Raw genomic sequence first — 23,969 nt, 5'->3', positions numbered from 1 at the left:
CCATTGTCTTCTACTTCTTGCGCTCACAATAAGCTAGCTAGTAAGCTCCCCCATCTCTCAAGAAAATGCCTCATCTTCTTGCTCCTCTTCCTATCCCAATGGAGCTCGGCGCCGTCACCTGTGATACTGCTGCTGCTGTCTGGCCAGCATTTGGAGACCCAAGAGAGGAGTCGAAGCAGAACAAGCCTCACAGGTAGGCGAGGCCAGCCGGCCGGCGAGCAGCTCGTCGCATTGAGCTCTCGCACCACTCTGCTGCTTTGCTCTGCGAACTGCGTGGAACATGGAGGCGTGCGGTGTGAGTGCGTGGGGAATTGAGGCGTCATGGTCCGAGATATACATCTCTAGGTATCTTCGTCTAATTATTAGCCATCTAGATTATTTTTCCCTTTGCATTTCGATTGTTTTCTGTTTCCTTTCCCTTTTCTTTTGTATTAGAGGCTGTAAGTGACGCATTGTTGGCGTGGAACTTCCTTGTGATGTTAGACATCGATCTTTGACAGTCTTCTTGAGCGACATTGCTATTAAGAGAGTTGGAGGAAGTTTATTAGCCTGGAATGCATCAGTTACACTTTGTAATGTGTGCATGTAATCTCTCTGTTCCTTGTATTCTACTACTGTTCACTATTGTTTAGTATAACAACTTAAAAGTGCATCTATGTTTGCTTCTTATAATTTAGTGCTTTTCTTCTTTTTTTACCATTATTCGTGTAGTGCACTGAAACAAGTATCTGAAACTACCAGAAAGTCCCCAAAGTATAGCCACATTTTTTGGCATAGAACTTATCTTTGTTTCGGACTTTGTGTTTCTCTGTCTGTCCTCCACCTGGACACGAGCTAGCCGCTTGAAGCATGTATTTGTGTATAAATATTAAATGTACGTACACATATATCATCATCTCAGAAGTCTGCCCAGCAGCTCCCTGCTGTTGTTTTTTTTAATAAAAAAATCCTCATTCGTAGAAGCCAAATTCTCCATCCCCACAGGCTCACTCAATGTATACATCCCAAATGCAGTCTCAGAAATACGCAGTTGTGTTTAATGCTCCTGTTGGCACCTCAATCAATTGGCGTTAGAGTCGACATTCCTTCTTCTAAACCAGCACGGCAGCAGGAATCTAGTGCGGTACTACCACCCTGAAGCCTGAAGCAAGATAAGATGGAGAAGAGGACTCAGGCTGGCTTGCACACATGCATCTATGGCAGCCCTTGCTGCGTTCTAGATGGTCAGGGGCCATGAATGCATCTATTTCACATGTGTAGTGCTCTGCCCTCTGGTAATCTGATTGGTCGCCCTTGGTACTGCACTGCTTGCTAGTCGCTTGAGGCCTCGATGCTGTGTGGTCTTTGCATCGATCCCTGCAGAATGGGGCTTGAATCAATCCATCTTGCAAAGCCATTAGCACTTCCACAGTTTCATTGTTCTCCGCCATTCAAACTTTGGCTGCTGATGCTCTGGAGTAGGGAATATTCAGCGGCTGTGCAGGGTCTAATGCATGCAACACCACTGTGCCTCATTTATGGAGGAGGCCTCCTTTATACCTTTGCTTTCGATTGGTGTGGCATGGCAGCACTCGCTGTAGTACTATACTACTCCGTGCTGCATGCTGCCTCTGCCCTTGCCCTGCCCACAGCTGATCAGATCAGCTCAGCTCCCTGGGGCCATGGATGGAAGCAAGATAGAGAGGTAGAGGAAGGAGCATAGGATAGCCATTGCAGTATACAGTTAGAATATACCCCTACTAGCATCTCACCCTGTAGCTATTAAAATCTCTTGTCCTATCCTACCGTCCTACCTTGGCTGCCTCCGCTCCCCTGCTTGTAAAAGTTGTAAGGTTGCACTTGTGGGTGGCGCACTGGCGCTCATGTGAGTATGTGACTATGTGAGTGTGAGAGAGTGAGGCCTTGGAAGAATGGGTGCAAGAGGTCAAAGTAGCTGGGGAAGAAGCTGTGACTGGCCCCTGTGTATCCACAATTTGTTGCTTAACCGTGAAACGTCGAGGAAGTACATCGAATACACTCATCCTACTTAGAAGTGCAGATCGCAATTTTGAGCTGCTTAAGCCAATAGGCCATCACTATTAGCAGCTAGTTGCATTGTGCACTACTTTTTTTTTTTTTTTTGAGGGAAACTGGAGGGAACGAGTCCCTACAGATTTAGGTGTGCATTCCTTGCTTGCTTGTTTGTGGTATCAGCATCGAACGATGTTTCTCGCTGGGACTACTGTAAGTGTATGGACCATATTTGTTCCATCATTGCACAGTGAGGTGTAGCGTGCTACAATGCCGACACTCCAGCGGCACTGTGTAAGACGGTGTGAGCCGTGACCACCTAACAATAACGTGGTACTATTATATATGAATATGAATAGTACGTAGTATATCACACTGCTGCCCCTACCTAGGTACTGTAAATGGAACTAATGATGTGTCACATTCGACATATCCAACCAAACAACAAACCCGGACACCGTTGTTCAGCTTCCCACACTTCCATGCGGTAATTTAGCAGCAGAACCTTTTCGGTTCTTTGCATTGTTATTGGTGTGAAATTGGAGCAGTAATACATGCATGCACGCACAAAAAATAAAGTAGCAGAGCCACGGATCGGCTTCGATCCGCTACTAGTAAAGAAGATCGAGTACTGAAGGTGTGAAACGCATGCATGTTCTGGAGAAGCGTCGAGGGATCGACACTTGATACTGCAGGCTAGCGGCGCTAGCTACTAGCGCCATTGAAGGACGAGCAGAGCAAGAGCTTAGCAGCATCTGCGGATGTGCACGCGCGTACTTGGCGCCCCGACCCCAGCTACGCCGAGGGGCGGGAGGGACAGCATCTGCGGGTGTACACGCGCGCTTCGCGCTCTCCCTTCCAAAGCCGCTTGTTCCGCGGATCTGCGATCGATGCGCGCGCAACGCGACGGCGTGGGCTCAGCTCGACCACCAATGTTGGGCCAGCCCCGCCCGGCCGGCCGGCCGGCTGTCTCTCGCGAGGTTTCAACCGGCTAGATTACCATGCTTACTGATTACCCACTGTGCAACCTCACGGAAAAATGAAATTACCTAATGCCGTATGATGTGAGTGTACTGTGTACTGCAGAGATCAGCGATACAGTGACTTGCATGCGGATCGAGCAAAGGAGAACAGATGAGATACCACAGGAGCATGCACATTGCTCATGCATGCATGTCAAGTCAGACAACCATGACGCTTTATTTAATAATACATATTTTTTTTACGCAACCTATGTAATTGAGGCATATTGTGAGTGACGATCAATACCAATTGTCCACGTAGCAATTACTTTTCAAAGAAAACATTTAAAAAACACACGTAGCAATTTCTCCTCTATCCACTACTATAGAACACCATATATGTAGCGTTTTATCAGTATCAATTCAATAAGAACCGCTATTGTAGATGCATCAGTGCCTGTTCTCAAAGTACCACGTGCAAACAACGACTGAGGTGTAAGAACCGGCACTGATAGTCACTATTAGTGTCGATTCCAGCAACAAACCGGCACTGATAGTGACTATCAGTGCCGGTTCCACATACCAAACGGCACTGATACTGTTACAGTATAAAAGCTCATCTTCTCCCTCAGCTCGACCAGAACAGAGCCACTCGAGCCCAAACAAATAGTGCCGCCCACCATTTTTCTTGCCGTATTGTGGTTGGAGGAAAGATTTTTGCGTTGAGGATTCCAAATTTGGAGGAGTTAACTACTCTAAGGTTAGTGAGATGGTTTATATTTTATTTTTTGATAGATTAATTTGGTAGATTGCTCTCAGGTTGATGGTTGGTGCTTGTTATGTGATTATGGATTTTGAGATCTAATTTAGAAAAAGTTTGTAACTTTGTCATTGTTAGATGTATAGAGATGATCTACATTTATTCTAAGTTGGATTTAGTTGCTAGATTGCTCTAGGTTTGAATTTAGGTGGTTGTTTCTTAGTGTTGAATTTTGGAATGAGCAAGAGCACAATTTTGTCATTGTAGATGATTTAAGAGTAGATTAAAGTCACATGTAAATAGATGTGGGTGCGTAGATTAAAATCCATGGGCAATTGCAAAATTGCCACTACTTGAACCGTTATTGCGATTAAAAAATTACAAAAATACCACTAGAACTGTCATTTGAGTGGCATCCTTGCCAAAAAAAAAAATCAAGAAGGTATTTGCAAATGCTCCTAAAATCTAGATCCAATTTTCTAGTATGTGGATTGCATATATTTTTAAAGTCTTGAATTTAAACAATAATCCAATGAATTTTCTCTGTTCATTAATCAATCTAATGAATTTAATACATTTGATAGAATATTGTGTTATAGGGATGGCATGTCCACCAACAGGTCGCAATCGGGCGTTACAGCCTTTGGAAGGCGGGTCTCCCAACTCGGCCCAAGTACCGGAAGGAGATGAGTCCTCAAATAGGGGTCAATCAAGATGCGAGGTAATTTAATGAATTTGTTTTAGATTTTGAAATATTTAGTGATTATAAGTTGAATTGATTTAATTATAATAATTTGCTGATGGGTCGGTCATAGATGTACAAGGATCGAGGGGGTCAGAGTTTGTTGTTGGCGTTGAGGCTTTTTTATGGGCTGTCGTGGCGTACAAGAAGCCAAAAAGAAAGCATGTCGAGCATTATATATGCTGTTTGTGTGTCGACTGCAAGAACGAGAAGCAGTTTTCAAACATAGAGCATATACGTGCACACTTAATTTGAAGGGGTTTCAAGGCTCGCTATACCCGTTGGACTGAGCACGATGAACTTGAAGATGTTGGGTATGAAGGACAACCAACAGTCGAAGAAGACATAGGCAATGATATGACAGCTAACGAAGACTTCGATATGTCGACATTTGAAGATACTTTTGTTGAGAATGATATAGGGGACACTTTTGTTGGCAACAATAGAGACGACATAGAACAAATATTGCATGATGGGAGGGGGACTTCATCAGTAAAAGACAACATCAAAAGTACCAGCGCATGGTAAAGGACACTAAAACACTAGTTTACCCGAACTGTAAAGATGAGCACAACAAGTTGCATGCGGTGCTGACACTGATGCAAATGAAGGCTGGCAATGGTTGGGCCGATAATGGCTTAAATGAATTGTTAGAATTTTTGAGGGAATTGCTTCCAGAGGGGAACGTGTTGTCGAAAAATACTTACCATGCCAAGCAAGTTGTCTGCCCGTTGGGATTAGAAGTAGAAAAAATGCATGCATGTAAAAATAACTGCATGTTGTTTCACGGTGTGGATGTAGACTTGGAAGTGTGTCGTATTTGCAATGCATCACGGTACAAGTGCAACATTGATAATATCGAGAGTGGTGGTGTGGGGGTGAAGAGAAAGAAGAAAAGACCCCCGTTAAGGTAGTTTGGTATTTCCCTATAATCCCTCGTTTGAAGCGATTGTTTGCTAACAGAGTGAATGCCGACTTGATGCGATGGCACGCTGAACAGCGCAAGAAAGATGGAATGCTTATGTTGATGTCATGCAATGGAGGAGATTCGATTCAAAATACAATGAATTCAGAGATAAAATGAGGAATATAAGGTTCGGGTTGAGTACGAATGGGATGAATCCTTTCACTAATACAAGAAGTACTCATAGCACTTGACCCGTGACTCTCTGTATCTACAACATTCCATCTTGTATGTGCATGAAGCAGAAGTACCTTATGATGCCTTTACTGATTAGTGGACCGAATCAACTAGGCAACGATATCGATGTGTACCTCAAACCATTGGTTGAAGATATTCTTATACTGTGAAAAGATGACGTATGGGTATGGGATGAGTACGAGCGTGAGAATTTCAATCTGCGCGCAATGTTGATCGTAACGCCCTCAGATTGGCATGCTCTTGGTAACCTATCAGGGCAGACTATAAAAGGGTATAATGTATGTATTCAGTGCTTGGACGAAAAAGGGCAGGCGGTGGCTAACGAACAGTCGAAAAATGATCCTCATAGGTCACCGTAGGTTCCTTCGTCCAGATCACCCATAACGCAAAAATAAAAGAGCTTATGACGGGAGAGTGGAGCATCGTCAAACTACGATGATTCGCCATGGAGAACATATATTTAATATGCACGTGAGCATGCTATGCTCCACAAATCCAATGAAATCAGATGATTGGATCGCAAGAGAGCACAAAGATAATTTCAGTAATTGGTTATGTCGACACATAATGGGTAAGGATACCGATGATGCTCTGTTGGAATTGCTGGCTAATGGCCCGTCAACTACAATTAGCACATTCCAAGCATACAAGATTAACGGCTATATATTTTATACAAGAGCACAAGACAATAAGAACACCAACTAAAATAGCGGTGTCTGTATTGATGTCTATGTATGCGCTGCCAATAGGGAGACCTACTATGGATTCATAGATGAGATTTGAGAGCTTGAATATGGCAAATTGATGGTCCCTCTGTTTCGGTGCCAATAGGTCAGACTCACAGGGGGAGTCAAGATCAACAAGTATGGTATGACTACCGTGGACCTCAAACTCATCGGATACAGAGAACAACCATTCGTGCTTGCCAAGGATGTTGCACAAGTCTTCTATATAAAGGACCCGAACCTAGCTAACAAGGAGGAGCATCACGTGGTTCTTTAAGGAAAAAGAAAGATTGTTAGTGTTGAGGATGTTGTCGAAGAAGAAGGCTATGACAAATTTGATGGCATTCCTCCTTTTGGAGAGAATGTCAAACTGCCTCTCATTGATGACACTGAGGAAGCTACCTACATATGCCGCGACCATAACTAAGCATTCATCGTTTAATGGCAGCTTTCATGTATTTGCTAAAAATTGTATAAATTTATGATAAGCTTTAATTTGTATCGAGAACATGTATGGTGAAGAGTAACTTTTTGAAAATTCTAATCTGAGTGTTGGACTAGACGATCGGACTCATATGACACCACTCTTTTCTCTTCTTGGAAATCTATATTATTAAGTTTCTGCATGCCGACCACCGCGGGATGCCGAGCTCCCTTCACCGCTTCTTCAGGGCAGATTCGATTAATAAAATATTCTTTTTAATGTACTAAACAAAAAGCTAATGTCTGTACAGCCATATACTTACACACGGATACTTACCTAAAATCGTGGAATTAGTAGCTCTCCTCTTGGTAGAACTTGAATCCCTTGAAGTAGTCCTATTCCTCATAAAATAGGACTTACATATGGATATTTCATAATTATCGGTAGAACTTACATATATATATATATATATATATATATATATATATATATATATATATATATATATATATATATATATATCATAATTTCATTACGGAATGAACAAATTACGGACTTATTATTGAAATGAAAATAATTTAGTGCACATTTCTTGATGCAAGTATTTTTATCATGTATGCAACAGTAATACAAACTCAATAAATTTGGTTTCATATTTTTCTCAACTTTAATCATTTTTCTATGAATTTTTCAAGTTTTCAACCGAATTTAGCAATAAAAGAATATGTCCAGAAAAAATAATTATTAGTGCCGGTTATAAGTAATAACTGGCACTAATACTCATCTCTAGTGCATGCCTCAGCGACTTGAGTCGCTGTTTTACATGCTTCGAAGTCTTCATATTATCCTTCCTACTCTTCACCTTAGCCAGAACAGTTTGGTTATCGCAGTAGTTAAGAACAGCCAAAATTAGCTTATCCAATATCGACAGGTCAGAAAGGAGTTCTCTGATCCATTCTGCCTCTACGGTTGTTGAATCTAGCACTACTAGCTCAGCCTCCATCATGGAGCGAGTAAGGATGGTCTGTTTAGATGACTTCCAAGACATAGCTCCGCCTGCTAGAGTGAAGACATATCCACTCGTTGCATTCATATCATCTGAGTCACTGATCCAGTTGGAATAACATAATCCCTCTATGACTGTCGGATGGCCCGAAAAATGAATCCCTAGGTTCTTTGTCCCTTTTAGGTACTTAAGAATCCTCTCCAGTACTATCCAATGATCATCTTCTAGATTGAACGTATAACGACTCAACCTGCATATTGCATATGAAATGCCAGATCTAGTTGCACTGGTCAAGTACATGAGGGAACATATCACCTGTGAATATTTTAATCGGTATTTTTCATGGCCTACATTTTTCTTCAGCTTAGCATTTGGATCATAGGATGTGGCTACAGGCATACAGTCTATCAAACCAAAATGTGTAAGCACCTTGTCCACATAATGCGACTGACTTAGTGTTATCCTATTCTCGTCCTTTAGCAACTTGATGTTTAAAATTACATCAGCCTTCTCCCAGGTCCTTCATATTGAAGTTTTGAGATAGGAATGACTTGGTTTAGTTAATCATTTCTAGATCTGTCCCAAACAACAATATGTCCTCAACATATAAACATAGGATGACACCTCGTCCCCCACCATAGAGATAATACATGCACTTTTCGGCTTCATTCACACATAAACCGACCGAGGTTAGTGTAGTATCAAACTTTTTGTGTCATTGCTTAGGGGCCTGTTTGAGACCATACATGGATTTGATTAACCTGCATACTTTACTCTCCTATCCTGTTACCACGAATCCATCTGGTTGTTGCATATAAATCTCCTCATCCAACTCTCCCTTGAGGAAAGCTATCTTGACATTCATCTGATACACAAAGAGATTATGCAAAGTAGGCAGTGCTAATAGCACGCAGATAGTGGGCAACCTAGTGACAAGAGAATACGTATCAAAGTAGTCTTCTTGTTCCTTTTACGTAAAACCCTTAGCCACCAATCGGACCTTGTACTTTTGTATAGTACCATCGGGTCTGCGCTTTCTCTTGAAGATCCATTTGCAGCCGATCAGCTTGCAGTCAACTGGGAGGTTTGATAACTCCCAAGTTCTGTTAGTGGTAATCGAATCCATCTCACTACAAACTGCTTTCTTTTAGTACTTCGCTTCTGGAGAAGCGTATGCCTCTGAAAGGTTTCGTGGTTCATCATCCACGACGAAGGTGACAAAGTCATCTCCCAGTGATTTTTCAGTCCTTTGCCTCTTGCTCCTCCTAAGTTCCAATTCAGGAACCGTGTCATCAACACTCTGAGGAATAAGGTCATCAACTAGAAGATCATGGGTACCTACTTCCTTTTCTCGCATAGAAAAGATATGCTCAAAGAATGTCGCATCCCGAGACTCCATTATCGAGTTGATGGAAATATCAGAGACCTCAAAATGGACCACTAGGAATCTATAGGTGGTACTCTGGTGTGCATACCCCAGAAAGATACAGTCGACAGTCTTTGGCCCTAATTTTCTTTTCTTTGGTAGGGGAACATGTACTTTTGTTAAACAGTCCCAGGTACAAAGAAATGACAGATTTGGTTTCCTTCCCTTCCATCCTTCATAGGGAGTTGCCTCGCAATTATGAGGAGCGACTCTGTTCAGGATATAGTTTACTGTGAGAGCAGCCTCACCCCACCATGAGTTAGCCATACCAAAACTTTGCAGTAAGGTATTAACCAAGTCATAAATTGTTCGGTTCTTTCTCTTGGTTACTCCGTTAGCCTGTGGTGAGTATGGTGGCGTAAACTCATAGACTATACCACTTTCTTCACATAACTTGGAGAAATCTCTAGGAATATATTCCCCTCCTTTGTCAGATCTCAGTCTCTTTATTATCTTCCCCAGCTGATTTTCCACCTCAGCCTTATAGATCTTAAAGTATTCTAGCACTTCATCTTTTATTCTAAGCAAGTAGATATAGCATAACGTAATAGCATTATCTATAATAGTAAAGAAGTATAGTTTATCACCCTTAGTTAAAATTTTATTCATTTCATACATATCATAATGAATCAGCTCAAGTGGCGAGGTGCTTCTCCCCTCGACCGAGTGAAACAGTTTGCGGGGCTGCTTAGCTTGCACACACACCTCACACTTATGGCTCTTGTCTTAATTATATGAGGGAATAAGATCCATCTTGCTCAAACGTACAATTGCTTCATTATTAACATGACACAAGCGTGAATGCCAAATATCAATGTTCTTATTAGAATATGAAGACTATAAAATATTTGCAGAACTATCAAAAATAGAAATACGAAACATACCTCCACAATCATATCCTTTTTCTACAAACGACCCACACCCGGTCAACACTATTTTATTTAACTCGAAGACTAATTTTATTCCTTACCGGCACAATATTAATCCACTGAGTAGATTACGAGTCATGGCAGACATAAACAACACGTCTTTTAGGACAAGAGTCTTGCTAGAAGTCAGCTTCAGGCTCACTTGTCCTACTCCGTGTACTGCTGCCAAGACCATATTCCCCAGCAAAACCAGTAAAAGAAAAGGCACAGAAACATTAGGAGTTGCTAATTTTCAATCGAGTGAAAATAAGGGTATATTTTACTTGACAACAGTATCGTTAGATGAAGATCTGATGGCTGATAAAAAAACTGATTCATAAGTAAATAATATTTTTTTATAGTAAAAATATATACAATTTTTTGTTGCATAACAGATAAAAATATTTGACTGAGTACAGATAAAAAAATAGATACATGATCGGACAATTGAACGACCAACTCATCGAATCGAATGAAATAAAGCTATGATAGATTGAAACGTAGTAAATCCGCGAAACATTAAAATTCATGTTTTTTCTCAACAGGTATCCCTTCCCTCATTAAAGCCACGTGTACTCTTATTGTTTGACTAGCTAGCTTATTTAGCTTCTGTTGACTTGCCTACTCTGGTGAATCTAATCGCTGGATATGGCTAGATAGCTGACAGTACAATCTCATGCATGCGCCGTGCCGCTCTGCTCCCGATCAGGCATCGATCTGTGATCTGTCTTCTGGGGGAGACAAATTGCAAACTAGCGCAGGCAAGCTAGGAAGGCTCGTCTGCTCCAAGCGAACATAGCCAAGGATCGACTAGGGGCAGTAGCATATAGCAGGAGTGGGATCAGACTTCACGTACTCGTATACTCCATCCATCCTACTAGAAAGATCGTGCGCGCATGCATGCAGGCCTGAAGCAAGGATCGCGCAGCGGGTACGTGCCGGTATTTGTTGATCGGTCGATCGAGACATATTAATGAGAAGTATCCAGGGATGCAACAGATGCCAAGAAAGTATAAGCAAGCAGGACACTGTCTAGCTGACTGCTGAAGAAGATAGCTGCTGCAAAGGCAGGTACACATACTCAGCAGCTGCCTATTAAACACAAGTACTCCCTCCGATCTATTTCTTTTTTAAGGCGCGCACACGTATTTTAAAATTTGAACTTCTTAATCTTTGACCAGCGGCTAGTCTAAGGTTCTGTAGCTTATAGAATACAAGCTTAGTACCATTTGATTCATATTGAAATTACTTTTATGTGATGTAAATTTTATGGTCATGAGCTATGTAATATAATACGATATATTAACAATCAAAAGTGTAGGCTAGGAGACCATACGAGGTCAAACCGCATCTTATATTTTAAAATTAAGGGAGTACTCTCCGGATATAATAAAATATAGTTGATTGAGTATGTTTTCTTACAGAAAAGATCGAGTAAATATCTTTGATCGAAGTGCAGAGAGAACAGAAGCGGAAATGCAGTAAGACAGCGCATCATGCACACAGAAAGACTCATGGGTGCATACATTTGAGTTCACAGTGCACAAAAACCTTGGTGCGGCGAGTGCCGAGTGGGCCTTGGCCACGCACATCAAGCATTTCCTTGGATACTGATTTGATTCGTCCTTTCATATTAAGTCTCACAGTTCCTTGTGCTTGAGTGATATCACTGGATTATTTACCCCCTTCAACGTCAATCCTCTTTGTGTGGTGCCAAGGGTCAGGAGATTTCAGCTGCATTCTGTTCTTTACTTTTCTCAACCGCATACAACTCTACAAAGTACGAGAAATCGAAATAATTAAAAAGACTGTCCCATATCAATTAAATTCCTCTCTTCATTTTGTGTTGCGCTTGCTTTCTTTTCCTGTCAATGTTAATAGGTGATGCTATCTTTCTGTACTGCATAGCTGTATATCCATGTAGCAGAATTTGGGCACCTTAATTTTCTCGTGAGACTTGCACATGAGAGTTGCATAATACGGCTAAGAACAACATCTATATTTGCTCAGTCTGTTTAAGCGGAACCATAGGTGCCCAAATTACCCGTTGAAAAGAAACACTGAACTATCCGGCATCCGCTCTTTCCCTCCCTCTGTGTTCTGGTTTCCTTGTTTGGGCACGCAAGCAAGACTGCCCTGCGGCATGCAATCCGACGCCCGCTCCGGCCTTGGCTGGCGTCGGTGCACGCTGACAAAAGCGCGCGTCGCTGTGCCCGCACAGACCGCAGGAATAAAGAACGGAGGGAGGCCACTGCATCTGCAGAGACCGGGAGCGTAGTGGCCAGTACTGGCAATACGGACGGACAAGACAGAAGATCGGTCGTGAGTGATGCCGGTCGCTGCCTGCATGCATGCGTACGCGTCGCAGCACGCGTGCAAAAACGCGACGCTAGCTTTTATGGCGCGGCGCGGGCTGCGGCGGGCTCTCGGCTCGGCTGCCCCCGCCACCCACGCCACGTATCCATGCATCCATCTGCGGCGCCCGGCCGTGCGCGCGCGCCGGTGCGCTGTGCCGTGCTACGGCCCACGGCACGCACGCACGCAGCGTACACCGGTGGATGGGGTCGGGGCATGGGAAAGCCAAGGAGAGAAACGCATCAAGCGTGCGTGCGTGCGGATGGGAATATGCCGGCTCGCCGGCTTGCTGCCGCATTGGTAGGTCCACCCCTGGCACGCCACGCCTCCCGAGCGGTGGCGCACCGGCAACGGCACGGGTACCGGGTACGTACGTGGAGGCGGAGCGCGCGGGCGGGCCATGTAGTTAAGCGCAGAGAGCAAAACAGCAGCGGCTCTGTTCTGGGTTCGCAGCTCCTCGCCCGCGTTACTGTGCCGTTTTGACTCGGCTGTCTCCTCCAGTGCTCAGTTATCTCTCTGGCTCTCTCAGGTCTTATCTTCCACAGCGCTGTTCATGTTTCCTTTCGTTCTTTTTGTTGTTGTACTTACTGCATGCGTGGTTTGTCTGCAACTTTGGTCTCGATCCCTATTTGTGCGCGTGGGGTAAAAATGCGATGGTTGCGCCTTTCTGAAGCAGGGCACGTTCCTGCATGGCGCGCGCGCGTAGGGGGTCCCAATCGGGATCAGGGTGCCGCCGGGACATGCCTGCAAAACTTTGAACGTAGGGCGCATGCAGCCTGCCCCAGCACCCTATCGGGGGCGGATTTTGACCCTGCAGAGATGACACAATTACACAGCAGTATCCCAGGAAGCAGGCGTCTCACCAACTAGTAAGTGATATTAAGCAGTACATTATATCATAGTAACAGAAGTCGTTGTAGTATAGTGGTGAGTATTCCCGCCTGTCACGCGGGTGACCCGGGTTCGATCCCCGGCAACGGCGTTGCATCCTATTTTTTGCTAAGCTAACATGCATACATACACTGAGATTAAATATGCAGATTTGGCCCAACTTTCACAGATGAAGTATGTACCAGGATTCAGGCATGCGTATGCTATGAGGTTGTCATAGCCGCTGTGTAGTTGTACCATGAGATGTCACATGAAAGGTCAAGGATACGACTTCCAAGTTCCAAGTCTGCGTCTGGATTACGTGTAGGACAAGTATGTCGTTTATTGATGCCAGGCGCTTAAATAAAGCCGTAGCATCTGCCTTTCTTTCCAGGTCTTGGTGCCATGCCAGTGCCAGGCCATCCCTGCTTCATCAGCAGACCTGAGACCGCCAGCTACCGCTCCAGACGACCGGTGCTCCTTGGACCTTGGCTGCTCCGAGGCGCCTGCAGGCAAATGGGAGAAAGTATACATACTGGTTCAAGAGCAGAATTGCTTGTATGAAACATGACGGGTATATGTCAACAGGTTGTGAATAGAGGCAGAACAGCAGTGGTGGGTCTATCCACATCTGACAGAAGTTGCAGTGTCTAATTGATAAGCTTCATGTCATGGCCACAAAAGCTTTTTGAGAGCTGAAATCATCAAGAACTTGATTTCTAGTATCACTGAAATCAAATCAGCAGGACAGTTCCATGGACAACACTTGGTTTCCAAGTCTGTGGTCTATGCTACAACAACAGCAGCGGATTACAACTGATCATAGTACACCTGTCGAAAGAACATAACAGCAGCGCAAATGATAGGAATACCAGCAAACACACACAATGACCCGGGAACCAAAGTTTCAAGCAGACCCAAACTCAGCCATCCACTTTTCATGCTTTTCTATGTCGGCGGGTGAGACACTCTTCTGGACCTTGACCAGAGCTTCCACAAAATCACACTTGGCCACTGGGTCTTTCGCTATATCATCCTTTGCCATGTTCTTGATCTCATCACGGGTCTTGCCTGCTATCTTTCGCCTCATACCGTTCATTGAAGCATCACGGCAAACATTTGTAAGGTCATCTCCACTATAACCTTCTGTCCTCCGAGCAACTTCATCTATGTCAACATCTGCAGCTATCTGTCAATATGAAAGGAGGAAAAGTAATAAGCAAATGAAGTCGACACAGTAATTCATCATCAACATGAGCAATTTGGTTCTAAAAAAAGTAGAGTGCAATGCGGAGATAATTAGCCATTTTCAAAATGCATTTACATATCATTAGGAAAGTTAGAAATTCAAAAGAGAAAAATGGCCAGGCCAACATATATACCAGGTATGATGCAGCTATGTAGCTTACGATAATATGTGATTCTTGGAAATTAAATGTCAGTCAAGAATGAGCATGAGCAGTAAAAACAATTTTGCCGTGTGCAAGCGCGGCATGTCTGATTAAAGCAGTTTGTTCACAAAGATCCAAAATGAAACAAAGGAAAGGGGAGAAAAGACCATCACACAAAGATGATCTAGAAATCTATCTGCACGCCATACCTGAATTGTTCTAAGATTAATATTGATAAGTGCCTTTCTACTTTCAAAATCTGGAAGTGGAATATAAATACGCTTCTCCAGCCTCCGCCTGAGTCAATTAAGATTTCAAAGAGTCAAAAACCATATATGGCTGAAGAGAAGTAGTGAAAATAAATAATGGCAATAGTAGACACATATAGCACACTGACTGACAAGGAAATAGCCAGGTGAAATTAAATGGCAAAAGGCTATCGTTTTCAATGTGGATAATAAATGTCTAAAGCATATGAGAATAAGCAGGTAAAATGGCACACTACCCTAGGTATAGTCGTGGATTCGTGGAATCAGTCAAAAAAGAGTGTCTGGGTAAAGCAGGGAACTATCAGACACGGCCGTTGTCCAGAAAAGGTACAGTAGTGTACAAATGGGTGTAAATGCATTGTGAATGATGTCAATTCTCACCTAATTTCAACATATCAGCACTTCTAATCCTTATAAAAGTGTCCAGGCTTGCGTACTGTTTTGGCTATATAGCTTAGACAAGAGACAGATTTGTCTCTTTCAGTAAATCCACATACCATAGGTTAAGAGCTATGAGATGTTCTTATCTTACCTAATAAACAGTGATGTGACAAAAGCAGCATGAATCAGACAAAAATATTCTGGCATAAGTTTGAGGAATCAAATATACTGCTGTTGGCTCTGACAGACTCTACTAGCAGTGCCACTCAAGCAATGAAGCTCTACTGCTAAAGTATGATTGGTTTATGTGAATCATCTTGTGCATCTTCCAGGTGTCAATCCCTATCCCTGATATTGTCAGTAGCACCTAAAAGGCTAAAATAAAGTGAATATGGGAGGAAAGAGTTTGCCAACCTCAGTGCTTCATCAATATCCCATGGAAAGTTGGTAGCTGCCAGAACCATAACAATTTTCGGTTGACCATCTTCAGTGGTAGAGCTATTGTTTACACCATCTATTTGCACAAGAAGTTCAGACTTCACCCTCCTTGACGACTCATGCTCACCAGAAGCTCTGGATATTTGGAAAGAAAAAGGATAAGTAGTAAATACATTAGTTGACAACTCTAGGTATAACCATTTTTTTAATGTCTGGCAGAACGATACATTCATGTTTAATTGTTTGTGGTGCAAAGTGTTCAGGAAACTATCATTGACTTGAAGGCCTCAACAACGAATAGCAAAATTTATGTTCACATACCCACGAGATGTGCATAAGGAGTCAATTTCATCAATGAAAATTGTACTTGGAGCATAGGCCCTTGCAAGATCAAATAAACAACGGACCATGCGCTCACTCTCGCCACGCCATTTAGAAGCCAATGTTGCAGAAGAAACATTAAAGAATGTTGTACCACATTCTGTAGCTACTGCCTTTGCCAAAAGGGTCTTTCCAGTACCTGGTGGACCAAACATAAGAACTCCTTTCCAAGGTCGACGAATACCCTGATGAAATATAGAGTGGACATAATTAGCCTCTACGTATAGACTGGATAGAATGTTTACAAGAGAAGAAAAGACTGTAGATCATGCCACAAAAAGTTCAAACTAATGGTAAGGTTTGGGTTCATGATCATTTAAGAACAACATGATCTAAATTGGTATCACGATTAAGAAAACTAACACATGTGCATATGTAGAGAAATCCAGAAACAACAACAACAACAACAACAACCTTTGTCCCAAGCAAGTTGGGCTAGGCTAGAGATGAAACCCACAAGATCCAACTAAAAAGATGATGTGAAAACAACAAATGATAATAAAGGTACTAGTAATAGTAACAAAATAAAAGTAATAATAGTATAAGGAGACTGATGCATAAATTATGATTCTGACACGTGGATTGCTAACTTTCACGTGCTTTTATCCATGGATAGTTCTTTGGAGATATTCCATTCCTTCAAATCTCTTTACAAACTCCTCGCATGATGCTAAATAAAGGCAACGCCATTTTCATGCCATATCATGTCCATGGCCATAAGCCCATAAACATAAAATTCCAAATTGCTTGTAGGGTTTGGGTTCGCATTCAATCCAAACAACATTTCCTAAATTGGTACCACACTAAAAAAATTGGTAAATGTTCATATCTAGATTATTACCATGTCAAAATACAAAGGCAGCATAATTTTCATGCCAGATCATGCCCATGACCATACACCCGTAAAATAGTAGGAATCAGACTACTACTCAATCATGCAAAATAATATGAGGCGACCTCTAGGCGACTGTTGGGTGACCTAGGGTTCTAGCCCCGCTGCCGCCAGTCGTCTCACCGCCGTCAGCGACGGTGGCCTCCCTCCTCTCCTCCCTGCCTATCCACCACCATCCAGTTCCTCCCGTGCCACCATCCTCCTCCGCGCTCGCATGTGCCTAAGATCCAGCACAGCTGCTGCTGCCACCGGCCGCCACCACTCAGGCGTCAGCGCTCAACCTCCTCCTCCCTCCGGTCCTTCTCCACCCCTCCTTGCCCCATCCACCACCATCGAGTTGCTCCCAAACCAACACCCCCACACCAGCTGTGATTTGTGACTCAGATCCAATATTTCATGCTTCGATCCCTTGCTCCCCAATCGTTGGTGGAGACCACCCTGTCTCCGGTGCCAAAACTTTGAATTACCATGGCCTCTCTTGCGGTGTGCACAGCAGCCCCTCAGCTCAAGGTCTACAAGAGGCGGTCTTCAAGATCTGCATGCATTGCTCAATATGGCAATCTCACCAAGAATGGGGCTAGTGAGTTCACCCTTGCCTCTGCTACCAAGTCCTTCGAGGCAATGGCAAGGCAATAGGATCAATTTCTAGGAGAAGCTCATTGTCGGTCCGCTAGGTTGGATGGCAAATGCTTATTTTGCCTCGCCTCTAACCGTCGTGTTGCTTCTTGTCCAAGCTTTCATGGTTCAAGAGATGTGTTGGTTCCACTAGTGGCACACCCTTCTTCGAATTTTTACGATAGATGCTTTAATTGTCTTGGCAGTGATCATCGCGTATCAGATTGTCAAGATCCTCCTCTTTGCTTGCGTTGTGAAGAATCGGGGCATTTCGCTCAGCGGTGCTCTCGGCGAGTAGCTCGAGTGTCATCTACTCCATTGATCTCTGCTGCACCGAGTAAGCCTCAAGGTGCTGATTCCTCACGCAACATGTTGAAAATCTCTTTCTGTGGTAAGGTGGTTCCAGCAGAGGAAGTTGTTGATCTTCTTTGTGAGAAGTTTCAGATTCCTCATGACAAGGTTCAGGTGGAGGTTTCCTCATATGGGGCTGCTGTGTTTGCCGAGGAGGATCCTTGTGCAGTGGGAATACATGTTTCTAGGGGTCAAACATCTCCACCGTTCTCTGTTTCAGAGCTAAACACAATGGATCTGTCTTCAGCTATGGAGCCACTAGAGGTTGCAGGAGCGACTTCAGCCTCCATCATTCCGTCAGTGGAGGTTTAAGCGTGGACAAGGATTTCTGTGCAGCGGATCCATCATCAAATGTGGATGCCAAAGGTGTTGGGGAGGACACTATTATTGTGAGATTGCAGGACAGTGAGCCTCTCGTACCCTTTGCCAAGTTAGAGACATCCATTGTACCAAGGAATCCTACAACGACTACCATCCCGACCATGTTCCTCCTAGCTTGATTCTGGCCATTCTCTGCGGGACAGACAAGGTGAAGGGTCCCAACGGTGAGTTGTGGGATATATCGGCTTCATACGTGCTCTTTTGATCCTCTATCAGCTGCTAGTGGAGTGCCTGGGTGTTTAGTCTCATCCTTTGTTGAGTAGGTAAGTGATTTGGTGTAGTGGTGTGTCCCAGTGTAGTCTCATTCTGAGTGGGATTTTTTAGGTGTGCTGGTGTTGCTCAGTGAGATGTTGAGGTGATTTCTCCATCGGTGTATCCTACCAGGATTTATACTGGTGTTTGTATTTTCACTTATGGTGTGTACCCATATGGGTGGTGTATTCTCTTCTACTTAAATGAATGGCAGCACTCCTGCCCTTGGTTCAATAAAAAAAAGACCATGCGTCCATAAAATTGGTTAGCATAAAGACTGAATAAACATTTCAGATACTTTATAATGGTAAGTTTGAACCACCAAGGGACAACATAACAGAATACAAATCATTACCTGAAAGTATTCAGGCATCAAGAGAGGAAGGACAACTGCTTCCTCGAGGAGCCTTTTGGCCTCACTAAGTCCTGCAACATCGTCCCATCTTACGCCTGGAGTAGAATCTAGAACATCCCTTTCAAGCATGGCAGCTAAGTCCATATCTGGACCTTCGTACTGACCCTTCTTGGACTTACCTTCTTCAGCATCACTACTCTGCAGAAAAGAATTGGAAAACAAGATTTTCAAAAACTTGGTCATTTAGAAGATAATTGGTAGTTACCTATCTCAGCAGAAAGATGACAACAAGTTATATACAGTACATTGTACATAATGTATACAGTATACATGCATATTCAAGTATCCTGATTTGAAATATAATGATAGGCACTGCCGTTTAAAAAAGAATTATGCTGGTCCTTTTGCCTTCTCAATATCATTCTTATTGAGTATGCTGCCATACTTTATCCCTGTGAGATATGCATAAAATACAAGCACAGAGGAGCTGGGTGGCAATTAATAGTATTTCAATATATAGTTCTGTTACTATTTTGCGTTCTCAATTTCATTCTCATCGAGCATGCTGTCATAGTTTATGCCTATGAGATACGCATTGTCATGTGCGGTATTTTAGTTCGTTTCATAAGTTGTGATTTGCTTACATCATTATCTTATCAACTGGATTTGGTTGTTAGAGTGTCCGGCATTATATAAGCCTATGCCCTTTCTCTCTATTTGATTAGATCATGATGTTATCTATTAGATTTGCATATTCTAGATGTTGGTAAACGTACTGTGTACTAGGAAGATAGATAGTTTCCAAAAGAAAAACAAAGCACTAGAACATTTCTAGAAGTTGCATTGTTTGCCTATGCCAATGCCAATGCCAAACACGGAAGTCAAGAACAGAAACACAGCATATTTGCTAAAATAAAGGATTTATGACAGAAATTACCGCTGAGTCAGCCTTGCTTGAACTTGATTTTCCTTTTCTCCCACCAGTGCTAGAGGCAGTTGATGATCTTACCGCAGAGATTCCTTTACTCCCATTAGGTTTTGCACCACGGCTAGGTGTTCCAGTCTTTGACGAACCACGTCCCCAGGCTCCGTCTTGGGAGGATTTTCTCGTACTGGGACTGGGTTGACCTCTTGTTGACCTTCGGTTTGGTGTGTCTCTTGGTGGAGGAGCCCACACGTCAGGATCATCAAAGGGTGAGGGTGACGAGGTTGGATACTCATCCAACGGTTGGAAAACAAATGATTTATTGGAGCGAATAGGAGGTGACGAGGACCGCCTCGTTCCAGGAGCTTCTTTAAGGGACTTTAATTGGGCATCCAACTGTTTCACAATTTCTACTTCTTCACAGATAGCTTTCTTACAGTTCATCCATTTCGTACGAATCAGAGCATCATCCAAAGTAGTTAGATGCCTGCACAGTTAAGTCATACCCATCATAACATGAAGCACAACAAGGAAATACATTTTCTAGGCTTTTCAGTATCTTTCCTAGTTATTATATTCAACAATTTACAATCAGATATGTAGTTGATCACAAAATGAGCAAGAGTGAATCTTTTTCCTTTAGAACAGTGCTTCAAAAAAATATTATCTCTAAAACGCTGAGTTATGGTGTGATAGCAGTGTTCGAGTGAAAGTACACCACTTACTATTTTGAAAATTGCAAGATTAAATAAAGCATCCAGCTTTTGACAGTTTTTACTTCTTCACCAATAGCTTTCTTACAGTTCATCCATTTTCTAAGAATCAGAGGATCATCCAAAGTAGTTAGATGCCTGCACAGTTAAGTCTTATGCATCATAACACGAAGCACAACAAGGAAAATACATTTTTTAGGCTATTAAGTATCTTCCCTAGTTATATATTATACAGTTTACCAGCAGATATCATATATATTGTTGATCACTAATTGAAAACAAATTGAACCTTTTCCCTCTAGCACAGTGCTTCAGAGAAAATATTATCTGCCAAATGCTGAATTCTGATGTGACTGCATTGTTCTAGCGGCAACACATCACTAAATAACTATTTTGAAATTTACAAGATTAATAAAGCATCAGCGTTCGTTGTGTGCAACAACACAACTGATCGCTGTTCCAACACTAAGCTGCCTACTCTCTGACCAGATATGCATTAAGATCATTTGCAATTTGACCCCAACTAAACTGCCTGAGTCACATACTCCAGTGACTGAAATCTTCGACATGCCTAAATCTAAACAAACCAAGCTCGTCCACCAATCAGAATTCCGAGAAATTCGCACCAGAATCAGTCACTTAATTAGAGCAACATGATGGCAAGTGATGCAAAACGATGCTAATATTTTCAAACCCCAAAAATAGGGATAGACCTAACAACATAACCAGCGGTTCAGTACAATGCTCCCCGCGGAGCAAAACTACCACTACGAATCTACTCAAACGCTGCAAGCAAAATGGCTCCTCTCCTAGAAAATCTGCAGCCGTGCGGCCAAACACGCAGATCCACACGGGCTAGACGTCGCGCTTCACACCAATTCGATCGCCATTGGCGCCAAATCGCGATCGAATCGAGGGAGCGAGAGGGCAACAGGGACGCCGGGGTCCGGGGATTAGGGGGGGGGCTCACTTGTTGATCTGGGCGATGGCGCCGTCGAAGAAGATGATGGAGGTGTCGTAGAGGCCCTCGAGCGCGTAGTCGCGCGCGAGCTTGAGGTGGTCCTGCAGCCCCGCGAGGGGGTTCGCCATTTCCGCGGTCCCCACCACCGGCGAGATCTGGGGCTAGGGTTTCCTACGAACCGCGCGGGGTGGGAGGAGACAAGCAGATCGATGGAGAAGACGGGGAGGAGTTCCAGAGCTGTCGCGCACGTGCAGTGTGGCTTCGTTTGGTTTCGAAAGTTTTGGGGACGAAGGGTTGCGTGGTGGCGCTGGATGTTGGAGGCTTTGGAGCCTTGCGGAGATGGGCCTTAGACGGGGACGCTGACACTCGAGCAGCTACGGCCCCACTGTCATTGACAAAGGCCCAACGTCCGCCCGTTCCCTTGATCTCTTCAGATTCGCATATTAGTGCCCACCATATTAATCGTTCTCGGGGACAGATGTTTGATGGTAGAATTTTGGAGACAATTTCTCATTTTTCTATTGAAAGCTAATCAAATTTCTAATCTATCATCGACAAATTTCCATTCCCTTTACTATCATAGGTTCAAAATTTTGCTCCCTTTCACCACTTTATTAGCGGGTCGTGAGGAGACTATTAAGTGCTACTCAAAAAGATGCTTTTGCCCTTGGCCTCTGCATGTCATACCTCCCATCTCTCTTCTATTTCCTATTTGTGGAACCCATATGTCATATCCCTCATTGTTATGCCATCTTTCCTACTTGCAGGACCAATCAAAATCGTCTCAAAGTTTACATGAAAAGATCTCCGATATCCTCAAGGAAGAATAGAGATATCATCTTATAATACCTCGTGAATACACGACTGAGGACACTAGAAAACCTCCCTAGAAGTCCTAGGGTTATGCTATGCGGCACTACTCCCTACCCTATGGCGGCGCCTTGTGTTTTAGCAATTGTGGCATCCTGATGTGTCTAACCCTAATCTTATCTTTTCTTCGTGGAATTCTCAAATTCTTCATTGTAGGGTAAGGTCCTCTATTTATAGGCCATCATATGGGATACTTTGTTGGAGGATGGAAAGAGCCGTCACTAGATATTTTCTCTTCACATGATGAAAGCTCCATAAACCCTAACCCAGGATAAACCACCTTTGGGAGAAAGATGGGCGGATGTGGCTCTTTCCTGTCTTGGTGACGTGTGACACCATGCTGGGCTCGACCAAATCTGGCCAAGCTCTTCCTTATTGGTGTGGGTTGGCTCCTTTTTCATCCATAGCCCTCTAAAAATTCCTTCATGTATTGTGTTTCTCGCGGCTTTGCATTGCCTCTCAAGGGCATGTCCCATAAGGGCTTGTAAATGGTGTCTTGTGCTAATCATCGGGTGTATCAGAATCTGGAAGAATCCTGAGTATCCATTCAAGTAGCAGAAGTGTGAGTGCTTCGCTAGTCTCTCTAGCATCTTATCAATGAACGACAGATAATTGTACCAAATTTTTGCTCTTCATGTTAATGAAAATGGGAACAATATCTAGTTGAACAACTAGTTGGGGATATCTTGCTGCTTGGATCTCCTGCACAACGTCATCAAGAATCTTATGTGTTTGTAGGGGTTCTCTTCCTATCCTACGAATGGCTTCTCCTGGGCTATCTGAATCGGTGTTGGGTGTATGGATGGCAATGGGTCTAGACCCGTCGGGTTGTACCACCCCGTACCCGTACCCGTGTGAAAAAATTACGCCCGCTACAATACCCATACCGGCACACAACTACGATATTTACCTGTACTTGTTCCCGTGCGGGTAACGGGTACCCGACGAGTTACCCACACCCGGAAACTCACCCTCAATAATCAGGAGGGGCGACAGAGGGTGAGGCAATGGTGGTGGCAGGGAGGGGTGATGGAGGAAGAGGCAACGACGACGGAAGAGGAGGCGGCGGCGGCATCCGGGAAGGGTGATGGAGGAGGCGGCGTCGGCCGTAGTCGGGAGGGGCGACGAAAGAGGTGATGAACGAAAGGGGCGGCAGAGGGTGCAGCGGAGGAGGAGGCAGCGACGGCGACCGTCGGGAGAGTCGACGGAAGAGGAGGAGGCGATGGCCGGGAGGGGTGGCAGAAGAAGCAGCGCCGGGGATGGTCAATGGAGGAGGAGGCGGTGGCTGGGAGGGGCGGCAGAGGGGGCTGTGATCGAGGAGGGTGATGGAGGAGGAGATGTAGGCTAATCGAGCTAGTTAGGCCTAAATGGGCCAGATTTGCTAGTGGCCTGGGAGATTGAGGATCTATGGGTACACGGGTATATGTAGTAGGAGAATGGACCC

The 23,969-nt window shown here is 43.8% G+C and overlaps 1 protein-coding gene and 1 non-coding gene across 2 annotated transcripts; one reads left to right on the top strand and one right to left on the bottom strand.

Moving 5' to 3' along the window:
* Positions 1-13,390: 13,390 nt before the first annotated feature.
* Positions 13,391-13,462, top strand: TRNAD-GUC (transfer RNA aspartic acid (anticodon GUC)). Its single transcript has one exon. It is a non-coding gene; the product is annotated as a tRNA-Asp (tRNA).
* Positions 13,463-14,035: 573 nt separating this feature from the next.
* Positions 14,036-21,955, bottom strand: LOC133918187 (katanin p60 ATPase-containing subunit A1-like). The gene is made up of 7 exons (XM_062361935.1): positions 21,665-21,955; positions 19,994-20,468; positions 19,057-19,254; positions 16,151-16,395; positions 15,806-15,964; positions 14,951-15,038; positions 14,036-14,539 (listed from the first exon to the last, which is right to left on the bottom strand). The coding sequence occupies exons 1-7, from the start codon at positions 21,781-21,783 to the stop codon at positions 14,258-14,260; spliced, it is 1,566 nt and encodes a 521-aa protein (XP_062217919.1). The 5' UTR covers positions 21,784-21,955; the 3' UTR covers positions 14,036-14,257.
* Positions 21,956-23,969: the final 2,014 nt, after the last annotated feature.

This window comes from Phragmites australis, chromosome 1 (genome assembly GCF_958298935.1).
Source record: "Phragmites australis chromosome 1, lpPhrAust1.1, whole genome shotgun sequence".
NCBI classification, from domain to species: Eukaryota; Viridiplantae; Streptophyta; class Magnoliopsida; order Poales; family Poaceae; genus Phragmites; species Phragmites australis.
The sequence above is the reverse complement of the archived record's forward strand: the minus strand, read 5'-3'. Positions and strand labels throughout refer to the sequence as shown.